Consider the following 12,641-nt stretch of genomic DNA (forward strand, 5'->3'; position numbering starts at 1 on the left):
ACATGTGATAGTAATTTGCAAGGATGTTGAGGCCAAAACTTGGTTTTTGAGGCGAGGTGATGAAGGCTAATTTAAGAGAGGGAGAACACCTGAAAAGCCAATGGTTAGTATGGGGCTGGAGGGAGGGAGATGAGTGAGTGTTCAGTGGGAATAGGAGGCAAGTCACACTAACGAGGTGAGCTCAGCGGGAATGAGATGTGGGCATGAATCTATCATAACAAATTAGTTTAGGATGAGGACATGGGTTCAGAAGAAGCTGGAGTTGCTAGGCTAGTGGAAGGGAGGCACGTGACAGCAACTGAAACAAATTGTCTCAATCTTAACAATAAGGAAGCTCAGACTTCACACTTGGAGGTGAGGGTGGAGAGGAACAGGTTTAAGAAGATGGTTTGCTGTGAAGAAAAGTCAAGGATTATGTTAGCATTCCACACTAATCCTGGGACAGTTATGGGTTTAAACAGAACCAAGGAGTTTTAAATAGTCCAGCCAGATCTGGCAGTGGATAGTTAAATCAGTTGTCAACCTTTTATGCCTGCATCTTTCAGACCTTAAGTGGTACGATGAGAGCCATAACAAGGGAAATGACTGCGGTGAGAGAGTAAGAGTTGTATTGGGAACTCTGACATTAAAGGAAGTGAGGGTCTGCTTAAGTAAATCAGTGGCTGCAGAAATGTAATAGCTAGTAGAACTGGGATTTTGGGAGTGTAAATGTGTGTTCTGGGGAATAGTTTTGTTTTCCAAGGATGGATGCAGAACGAGGCAGTGTTTGAGTTGTGAAAGGAGAATGTGGACGGTGAATGGTCAGAGATGGCCTTTTTCAAATGGATGAACAAGGCCATGTGAAATGATTAGGTCAAATGGTTTTTAACCTAGTTTATGTAATCTTTGTTCATAACTCTAGAGCTCTGGAAACACTTTTTTCCTTGGGCTGCAATCATTCCAAAGCCACTGGATTTTTTTCTAAGGGTTTTAAATAACTGTAGCAAGGCCTTCTTTTTAAAATCTATTCCTCTAGTTGAAAGGGCTAACATTCCATAAGTAATTTGACTATTTTGTACCTGACTATATACTTGTGATCTGTGCTTAATATTCTTTAGACCTCCGCTGTCCCTCACTTTATATAATTTTAAATCGTTTTGAATTTTCCTTTTTTCATCTAAAATGGATGCGATTGTATTTAATTGCATTGAAATCTACCTGCTGCAGTTTTTATCTGCTCTCTCACGATGGTGTCTATGTACCTTGAAACTGTACCACATGGACAGGACATTGCCGAGTATACATAGGAATGCTGTGTTCAGTTTTATGCTTTGTATCTAGATTGATTCCTGGGGCGAGGAGATTACTTCATGACAAGGCTGGTATTCCTTGATGTTAAGAAGAATGAGAGGTGATCTAATTGGAACATGTAAAATTCTTACGTGGGATTAACAGCACCGATGCTAAGAGTGGTTTCTGCTGGCTGAGAACTTTAGAATATAGGTCACTGCCTCAGAATAAGAGGTCAACCATTCAAAATGAGAAATTTCTCCACTAGAACATTTAGTATTTTATGCCATTGATTCATGGATACTCCTGTTTGAGCATATCCAAGTCCAAGACCATTAGGTTTTGGGAATTTTAGTAATATGGGGATAGTAAGGGTACATATGCTCACATAATATTCAATATAGGAGCAGGAGTAGATTGACCTCTAGACCCTGTACTAATATTCAATAAGATCACAACTAGTCTGGATGTCACCTTAACTTCACATTCCAACATTCTCCCCAGAACCCTTGATAAAAAAAGTTCAATTTATTTACTCACGTGTCATCTTCATTACTCTCTGTGGAAGAAAATTCCAAAGGTTAATGGTTGAGAAAAGAAATTCGTACATGTATTCATCTTGTGGGTACATCCATATTCTGAAATTTCCCCCTTGGTTATAGATTTGCACATGGAGGGAGAGGGGGCGGGGGGGTGGGGGGGGAGGGAGGGGGCATCTCTTTAGCATTCATCCTGTCCGGTCTTGTCAGGGTCTTGAAATGTTCAATAATATGTGATGTAAAGTATGCTTTTTACTTGTTTTAGTTTGATTTACTGTAGGTTTTAATCTAGTGGCATTTGGGATTTCAGTGTGAGACAGGGTTCATTTGTATTTCTGGCGCCATTGTGATTTCTTTTGAAACACATCAAAATAGAAATGAGAGAATAATGGCATTTTCCTTGGGTGAAGTTTATGAATGAATACGGTTTTAAAAAAATGTATTAGGTTTCAGGTAGAAGAATCTGGAATTGTTTTTGGCTTAATAGTAATAGCTTGAAAGATCTGTTGGTTTGAGGTTTGCAGAGGTCTTGGCTGAAGCTGGAATTGTAAAACAATTATAGAGTCATAGAGATGTACAGCATGGAAAAAGACCCTTCGATCCAACTCGTCCATGCCGAAAGTGTTGCAATTATACCAGCCTCCACATCTTTGGGAGTTCATTGCATAGATGCAACACCAGCTGGGTGAAAAAGTTGCCCTTTAGGTACTTTTCAAATCTTTCCCCTCTCACCCTAATCCTATGCCCTCTAGTTCTGGACTTCACCGCCCTAAGGAAAAGACTTTGTCTATTTATCCTATCCATGGCCCTCATAATTTTATAAACCTCTATAAGTTCAGCCTCCGACGCTCCAGGGAAAATAGCCCCAGCCTGTTCAGCCTCTCCCTATAGCTTGAGCCCTCCAACCCGGGCAACATCCTTGTAAATCCTTTCTGAACCCTTTCAAGTTTCACAACATCCTCCCTATAGCAAGGAGACCAGAATTGCATGCAATATTCCAAAAGTGGCCTAACCACTGTCCTGTACAACTGCAACATGACCTCCCAACTCCTATATTCAGTGCACTAACCAATGCCACCGTCATTATGCTATCGGCCTGCGACTCCACTTTCAAGGAACTATGAACCTGCTGTCCAAGGTCTCTTTGTTCAGCAACACAGGATCTTACTAATAAGTGTATAAGTCCTGCTCTGATTTGCCTTTCTGAAATGCAGCACCGCGTATTTATCTAAATCAAACTCCATCTGCCACTCCTCAGCCCATTGGCTTATTTGATCAAGAGCCCATTGTACTCTGAGGTAACATTCTTGGCTGTCCATTACACCTCCAATTTCGGTGTCACCTCTAAAGGTGTTAACTATACCTCCTGTGTTCCCATCTAAATCATTTATATAAATGACAAAATTCAGTGGACGCAGCATTAATCCTTGTGGCACAACACTGGCTGCAGGCCTCAAGTCTGAAAAGCAACACATCCTCTGTCTTCTACTTACGAGCCAGTTCTGTATCCAAATGACTAGTTCTTCCTGTATTCCAGGTAATGTAACCTTGCTAATCAGTCTACTATGAGGAACCTTATCGAACACCTGACTGAAGTCAATTTGATCATGTCTACCTCATTTAATCCCCTCATTTTTTCAGAAAACTCAAATCAAGTTAGTGAGACATGATTTCCCATGCGCCAAGCCTTATTAACTATCCCTAATCGGTCCTTGCTTTTCCAAATAAATGTATATCCTGCCCTTTAGGATTCCCCCCAATAACTTGCCCACCACTGACGTCAGGCTCACCAGTCTATAGTTCCCTAGCATTTCCTTGCCACCATTCTTAAATAGTGGCTTGCTCCTGAGGAAATTTAGTTTGAAAGTTCCAGGGAAGTGTTTAGATAAAACTCTAATGGTGCAATTTGAAGCTGAGAAAGTCTCAGCTCCGTTTATGAAGACTGAAGGAAGAGGTTATCAGATTCTCAAGAAGCTTAAAGTTAAAGTGATGAGTAATTTCTTTACCCAGAGAGCCTGTGGAATTCTTTGGCACAGAAAGTGGTTGGGGCCAAAACATTGAATGTTTTCCAGGAGTTAGACATAGTTATTGGGGCTAAATGGATCAAAGGGTATGGGGCAAAATAGAAACAGGGTACTGAGGAGGATGATTGTAATTATTGGTGGAGCAGACTTGAAGGACCAAATAAGAGAAATTGAAATCTGCAGATACTGGAACGTCAGAGTTGATAACGTGGTGATGGAAAAGCACAGCAGGTCAGGTAGCATCTGAGGAGCAGGAGAGTTGATGTTTTGGGCCTAAGCCTTTCATCAGGATGGGACTGAGAGGTAAATAGGAAGTTGGGACTGGGGAAAGGTAGCTGGGAAGGCAATAGGTAGGTGCAGGTCAGGGGTGATGGTGATTAGTTGGTGAGGTGGTCGGTGGGAAGGAAGATGGACAAATAGGACAGATCAAGAAGGCGGTGTCAAGTTAAATGAAAGAATAGCCTATTCCTATTCCTATTTTCTTTGCTTCTATGTTTAAGTCCTATAAAGTGATAGAGAAGGGAATTCTCCCTGGTGTGCATACTCTCGGCATTAATGGGATTATCTTTAAATTTGAGTTATATGTAAAAGTCTGGATTTTTCTATTTTATCTTATTTTTTGCATAATAAACTTATGTTTTATTATTAAAAGTGATTCTGCCCCATTACATGTTTATTTCTGTGAAAGATCACCTCATGAAAACCAAAATGAAATCTATCAAGCCTGATTTCAGACTGGTATCTGACTTATCATAGAATACCTACAGTGTGGTAGCAGGCCATTTGGCCCATTGAGTCCATATTGACCCTCCAAAGAGCATCACACCCAGACCCACCCCTCTGCCCTATGCCTGCATTTCCCATGAGTAAATCTGCACACCTCTGGGCAATTTAGTGTGGCCAATCCACCTAACCTGTACACCTTTAGACCGTAGGAGGGAACCGGACCATCCGGCGGAAACTCATGGAGACGTGGAGAGAATGTGCAAATTTGGCACAGACCGTTGCCAGAGACTGGAATCAAACCCACGCCTCTAACACTGTGATGTAGCAGTGCTAGCCACTGTGCCACCCCATCCAGTAATAACATCAACTGAGATCATACCATTCCTCTCATTCATCTAAACATCTGCCCAACCAGTGTCATCAGTGCCCTGTACACTTGTAAAAAGACTCCACTATCTTTTATAATTCTTTCCTCCTTGCAGTAAAATTGCGGTCCCTCATAACTTGCACCTACATGCTCACTTTTTGTGATTCATGTGTGAGGACACCAATTCCTCAGTATTTGCAATGTGTCTCCATTTAAAAATATTCTACTTTTTAATTCTATGTACTAAAGTGGATAACCTTTCTACTCCATCTTCAACTTTATGCCCACTTGCCTAACATAGCTACATTCCTTTACAGATTGTTCATCCTCCTCCCATCATGCTTTCTCAATTACCTTTTGTATCATTAACTTTAACTCCAATGAAGTCTGTCCCTTCATCCAAATTGTTAATATGTTGTAAATAGTCAAGGCTGCAGCACTGATTCCTGTGATACTCCACTAGTTGTAGTTTGTCAACCTGAAAATGACCCACTTATCCTGACTGCCTCTCATTTGTTAGCCACTTGCCTATCCGTGCTAATATATCACCCCAGCTGAAGCTATTGGCTTGTACAGTATTGTTTCGCATGACAGGCTATTGAATGCCTTTGGGAACTTCAAATATGCTGCATCTATTGATTCCAGTTTGATGTTTGTTACATCAAATATTAAATTTGTTGTACGTAATTTCACTATCACAAAGCAATGTTGCCTCTGAATTTCATGATTTTCTTCATGTCTTGCTACTGCCTCTTTAAAAATGGATTCCAATAATTTGCCATTGAGAGATTATAAGGTAACTGACCTATAATTTCCTGCTTTGTCTTCCACTTTTGAGCAAAAGCTAGTAAGAAAAGAGTCCTATTGGAAGTGTAACAGCTTCATTCCCTTATGCTTTTCATTACCACTTTGTCAGTTTCATTGGGCTTGGTTATATCCCATTGTTATTCCATGTTCTTTATTCATTTTATATAGTTATGTATTTCTTTCTCCACCTCTTTTGCAGTTTTTGATCTGTATCTATGCTTATTTGACTAATCCCTTTCATTTTGTTTTCAATCTCAGTCCAAATAGATTACATTTCTTGGAGATTGTTTGTTTGTTTGTTTGAACTTCATAGTTTGTTTTTCAGAGAAAGCAATAGTGAAATCGGAGAGCTGTGATGAACCGACAGCAGAAACTGAGAGTGAGAGTGAAGCTGAGCTCTCCTGCTTTAATTCAAAGGTACTGGATTGGATGCATTTGACTTGCCGGTTACTTTAATTTGCCTCTTGATAATTAATACTGCTCATTTCTGGAGTCCTGTTCTGCATTGTATCTGTGTCACTTAAACTTTACAAGCGTTCTCATCTCCATATTATAACAAAGATTTGAAGGCTGTGGAGAATGTGCAAGAAAGATGTACTTGGGACTAGAACTATAGCAAATCTATACCCATCAGGAAAGATTAAACAGTCAAGGACTTTTCCCCACTAACAGGCCAGCTGAGCAGTGACCTGATTGAGGCCTTCAAGATTATGGAATATTGTGTAGAAATAGAGATGATATTTCCACTTATTTGGCAGATCAAAACTAGGTTGGTGGGGTAATAGTCATTAAAACCAATAGGGATGGAGGAGAAACTTCAATTCGCAAGACATTGAGATTCTAGAGTTTGCTACCAAAGGGATGGGTGAGGTGAATAGTAAAGATATATTGAAAGAGAGCTAGATATCAACAAATGGAGAAATGAATTGAGGAATGCTTTGGTGTTAGCTGAAGGGAGTGAAAATAGTTTCAGATGGAGCACAGACAGTGATGTTGAATCTTCTGGGACAAATGATCTATTTCTATGTTGATCCATTTCAGTAGCAGCCAAATAGAATGAAACTCCGTTATAAACACATACTCAGTTTTGATAAATTTGCAAATTGTGGTCAGGCTTCAGAGGTCAGAGTCAAAGATGTGTTTCTTTTTTAAAAAAAGTAACACTGCATTGGAAGTTAAACATGATCACAAAGCTGACTTTCAATTCTGTGCACATCTACTTCAACACCCCTCTGCAACTTTATTTTAAGTACGTGTACAGTGGATATTTCAGGAGATAATCAGCTGGTCAAATCACTTAGTTTTAAACACAACAGAATTTATTTACAAGATTACTGAATGAAACACAAATATCAGAAAACTGGATAACTTAACCTACTCAAAAGCTCCAAGAGGGTCTTCCCAACTTAATGGTGCTGTTCCAAATACTTGCAACAATCCCCATAAATACCCCTTGGCACAAAAAGTAAAATCAAACACCGGTTCTTACAGAATAGAAATCAGAGAGCGAGAGTACCAGCCTGGACCACCACCTGTGGGTCCAGCAGCTTTTTCTCATCACTACTTTTTTAAAAAAAAACCAAGCCAGAGAAAAGCTGAGTTGGGAGAACTGGCCACACCCCTTTATTGCACATTTTGTTTTTTTAAAAACTTGAAAGCCTCTGTCTGAGACAGTATTTATTAGCTATTATCAACTTAGCCCTAAAATCCTACACCCCAGACTTTTCGGAGCCTGTCATTTACAACCTCTCTTTTTTTATATTAAAAAAAAACAAGCACAGCATAACTTAAAGGAGCAGCTTCATCACGCCTTCCCCCTTAAAAGAAAAATGAACCATCAATATCCACAGATGGCTTCATTTTAAAATCCCTTAAAAAAAACTGTTAGTTCTCTAAAATGCACATATACATGACAATGACAATAATCATGCAAACATGCACAACTATGTTTCATTTCAATGTGTTGTGCTCCAGTTATTGAACACCTCCATTTTTCATTCGAGTCTCGATAATGTGTCAGCAAATCACATTTTCTTGTCCTGCCACATGCACAATTTTCAGATTGAATGGCTGTAACAAAAAGCTCCATTTGAACAATCTGGCATTTTTGTCTGTAGATTTCTCCACAAGCTTCAATGGGTTACGATCAGTGTGTGTGATTGTCTCAGATACGTTACTGGTAAAAATAAACACCGAAACGTTATAATGCCAACACCAAGCTCAAAGTCTCCCTCTCAACCGTCGAACATTTCTGCTGATGAATGTTCAACTTCCTGGAGAAATATCCAATAGGACTTTCTATTATCTTGTTGTCATCTTGCAAAAGCACACCCACATCACTTGCATCGACAGCCACCTTGAGTGGCTTTGTGTAACTGTATGGCTAATATCAGGGTGGTGATTAACACAGCTTTCACGCTGTCACATGTCTTCTGACAGTCCGCTGTCCACTGAAACCGCTTGCCTTTCTTTAGCAATTAAGTGAGGGGAGCATCCACGCTGCTTACATTCGGCACAAATTTTCAATAAAATCCACTCAATCTCAGGTATGGTTTACTCCCCATTTATCTTTGTTTTTGCATTCCATTTGGCCATTTGCCTGTGTCTGGTAACATGGCCCAGGAAGGTGACTTGGGCTTTGGCAAATTCACTTTTAGCCAGGTTTACCACCAAACCTGCCTTCTGAAGTCAATCAAACAAGTCTGATCAATGTTATAAATACTCCTTCCACATGTGACTAAAAATCACCAGGTCATCTAGTTATCTGACACAGTTAGGTAATCTGGTAATGAATTATTGCTTAGTCTCTGAAATGTGGCTGGTGCATTTTCCATGCCCAAATGGCATGACTTTAAACTGATACAGTCCATTCTGCTTTATGAAAGCTGAAAATTGCCTTTGCTTTTTCTGTCCAGTATCCTCTGAACAAGTCCAACTTAGAAATATAAGTTGCTTATCTCACCTTCTTAACACAGTCTTCCAATCACGGAATCAAATATGCATCAGTCTTTGTAACTGCATTGACTTTGCGATAGACTACAGATAACCATTGGGTACCTTCTGGTTTTGGCACCATTCCTATGGGTGAGCTCCAGTCATTGTAACTCACTTCAATTATGTCATCTTGGAGTATGTGTTCAATCTCCTTTTGAACCTGTGCCAACTTTAGAGGGTTATGCCTATAAGGATGTTGCTTAATTGGAACAACATCTACATCATGCATGATTAAATTAGATTACTTAGTGTGGAATCAGGCCCTTCGGCCCAACAAGTCCACACTGACCTGCCGAAGCACAACCCACCCAGACCCATTCCCCTACATTTACTCCATCACCTAACACTAGGGGCAATTTCCCATGGCCAGTTCACCTGACCTGCACATTTTTGGACTGTGGGCGGAAACCGGAGCACCCGGAGGAAACCCAGGCAGACACGGGGAGAATGTGCAAACTCCACACAGTCAGTCGCCTGAGGCTGGAATTGAACCCGGCTCTCTGGCGCTGTGATGCAACAGTGCTTACCACTGTGTCGTCTTCCCAGCTTATTTCCACTTATCTCCCCATGTGATAGTAATAACTCTTTTAGGTCATTTTGATTTTTCTCTGGATGATAACTCAGTAATTTATCCGTCATTGCCCAATTTGATTTGAGGAATGTCCAATTCAGAATCCTCCTTCCTTCTGTGCTGTTATCATTAGCACCTTTTCCTCTTTCTTTCCTTCCCTGTCTGGAGTCCCTATCAAGTAGTTCACCTCACTCAATTTCCACTCTATTTGATAAGGTCCACTAAACCTTGCTTTTAAAGGTTCACTTATCAATGGAAGTAACACTGATACCTTATTCTTGATAGCAAAATTGTGAATTTTTGATTTTTTTTTGTCCTTTTCCTGTTTCATTGTATGCTGTAATACTTTTAAATGCTGTCTAACCAACTTTCCAGCTCTATTTAGTCATTCCCTAAAATTTGCCACATAGTCCCAAAATGTGCTCTCTGAATTCTGACTTTCTAATTTCTCAATTTTAATGGTCCTCTCACTTCATGCCCAAAAACTAATTCAAATGGACTGAATTTGGTCAATTCATTAGGTATATCTCTGATCACAAAAAAGCACAAACTGAATTCCCATATCCCTGTTATCTGGATAGTCTTGACTATAAGCCCTCAACATGGTCTTTAATGTCTGATACTACCTTTTTCACGCTCCCTGCTATTCTGGATGGTACACAGTAGATTTGAATTGTTTTATTCCTAAACTATCCACAACTTCCTTTAATAATTTTGATGTGAAGTTTGAACCTTGATCTGATTGTGTCTCTGTAGTGTAGGTAGCTCATATCTAATGAAAAATTTGAGTAATTCCTCTACAATCCTTTTAGCTGTGATATTGCGTAATGGAATGGCTTCTGAAAATCTAGTCGACATATCCATTATTGATAACAAAAACTGATTCCCACTTTGTGTAGGTCCCCTGTCTCAAACAAAATCAATTAAGACTCTTGTAAATAGTTCCTGAAATGCAGATATAAGTATTAAAGGTGTAGGTTTTATTACTGCCTGTGGTCTTCCAATACATGGTAAAAACAATGACTGCAGATGCTGGAAACCAGATTCCGGATTAGTGGTGCTGGAAGAGCACAGCAGTTCAGGCAGCATCGTCCATGACATGCATGACACGTCTGGCAAAATTAAATTTATCGTTGTGCAGTCCAGACCAGTAAAAATGTTGCATTTTAGCTGGAATTTTTCTCACTCCTAAATGACCCCCAAGTGGTAGTTAATGCGCCACTCACAACACCACCTTTCTGTACCCCGCTGACAATATGATTGATGAACTTCTGCCCATTTCTTATCTGCCTGAATATGTGGTGGTCTCCATTTCCTCAGTAAGGCATCATTTTTAAGATTATAACATTCAGAGATACCTTTGGATTCCTTTTCTGTGTATGCCTTTTGGTATAATTGCTTTAAGTTTTGATTTTTCTGCTGTAACTCAGTTAATTTATCTGAGCTAAAGATGCTTGCATTGCCATCTATCTGTTTGTTTGTGCCAACCATCTGATCAAACAGGGTTTCTGCTAATTCTACTTCAACTTTATCTGTACTCTGATCTCTCCTGTTTCAGCTGGTGACTTTATGATCTTGTTACCACAATCAGGAAAAGTCCCAGTATATGTGTCCTGCAATACTTCAGTTGCCTGAGTTCCCATTGGCTTTTTAGCCACAGTAGGCAGCACTCCTGGTGAATCAGGGATATCATTAGCAAGGAGAAAGTGAGGACTGCAGATGCTGGAGATCAGAGCTGAAAATGTGTTGCTGGAAAAGCACAGCGGGTCAGGCAGCATCCAAGGAACAGGAGAATCGACGTTTCGGGCATAAGCCCTTCTTCAGGAATGAGGAAAGTGTGTCCAGCAGGCTAAGATAAAAGGTAGGGAGGAGGGACTTGGGGGAGGGGTGTTGGAAATGCAATAGGTGGAAGGAGGTTAAGGTGAGGGTGATAGACTGGAGTGGGGTGGGGGCGGAGAGGTCAGGAAGAAGATTGCAGGTTAGGAAGACGGTGCTGAGTTCGAGGGATTTGACTGAGACAAGGTGGGGGGAGGGGAAATGAGGAAACTGGAGAAATCTGAGTTCATCCCTTGTGGTTGGAGGGTTCCTAGGCGGAAGATGAGGCGCTCTTCCTCCAACCGTCGTGTTGCTATGGTCTGGCGATGGAGGAGTCCAAGGACCTGCATGTCCTTGGTGGAGTGGGAGGGGGAGTTGAAGTGTTGAGCTACAGGGTGGTTAGGTCATTATCAAGGACAGATTGTATCCCTGGAGCTGAGAGTTTGTCCAGTTCTCCTACCACAAATTCACCACTCATCACTGGACACTCTAACCTCACATTATCTAATTGAGCACTTTTTGTCTCACCATGAATTCCTGTTACTGTACCTTTTTTTGGCAGTAGCCCTTCAGAAGTATATACCTCCTCATCTTTAAGCATCATAGCCAGAGAAAATTCTGTGTCTTTTAATACTGTAACCTCTTTACCTGCTGCTCCTGGCCTATGCGAATAAACTTTACCTTTATAGGTATATGGTTTAAGAAAATCTGGCACTTTATCCTTAACCAACCTCTGACCAACTTGTACGTTCTGATGCAGCTTTAGAACATAGAACATGGAAAAATACAGCACAAATATGCCCTTTGGCCCACAATGTTGTCGAGGATTAATCCTAACGTAAAATATAATAACCTAACCTATGCCCCCCTCAACTCACTGCTATCCATGTGCATGTCCATCCGTCACTTAAATGTCCCCAATGACTCTGCTTCCATCACCACAGCTGGTAACGCATTTCATGCATTCACATCTCTCTGCATAAAGAACATATCTTTGATGTCTCCTTTATACTTTCCTCCTAATATCTTCAAACTGTGACCCCTCGTACCAGTCAATCCTGCCCTGGGGAAAAGTCTCTGGCTATTGACTCTATCTATTCCACTCATTATCTTGTACACTTCGATCAGGTCTCCTCTCTTCCTCCTCCTCTCCAGAGAGAAAAGTCTGAGCTTATTCAACCTTTCTTCATAAGGCAAGGCCTCCAGTCCAGGCAGCATCCTGGTAAACCTTCTTTGCACCCTCCCAAACTTCTGTATCTTTCCTATTGTAGGGCGACCAGAACTGGACACAATATTCCAAGTGTGGTCTCACCAGGGACTTGTAGAGCTGTAGCAAAACCTCGATTCCCCCTGATAATGAAAGCCAAAACACCATATGCTTTCTTAACAACCCTGTCCACTTAGATGGCAACTTTGAGGGATCTATGTACTCTGTTCCTCTACAATGCCAAGAATCTTGTCTTTAATCCTATGTTCAGCATTTGAGTTCGACTTTCCAAAATTTATCCAGGTTTAAATTCATCTGTCAT

General features: G+C 40.7%; 1 protein-coding gene across 1 annotated transcript in view; it reads left to right on the plus strand.

Annotated features, from left to right (window-relative positions):
- retreg2 (reticulophagy regulator family member 2) overlaps window positions 1-12,641 on the plus strand; it is an 89,148-nt gene that overhangs the window by 37,464 nt on the left and 39,043 nt on the right. Inside the window, exon 7 of the mRNA XM_072580069.1 lies at window positions 6,058-6,149. Coding sequence (XP_072436170.1) covers window positions 6,058-6,149 — 92 coding nt within the window. The remainder of the gene's footprint in view (window positions 1-6,057; window positions 6,150-12,641) is intronic.

This window comes from Chiloscyllium punctatum, chromosome 10 (genome assembly GCF_047496795.1).
Source record: "Chiloscyllium punctatum isolate Juve2018m chromosome 10, sChiPun1.3, whole genome shotgun sequence".
In the NCBI taxonomy this organism is placed as follows: domain Eukaryota; kingdom Metazoa; phylum Chordata; class Chondrichthyes; order Orectolobiformes; family Hemiscylliidae; genus Chiloscyllium; species Chiloscyllium punctatum.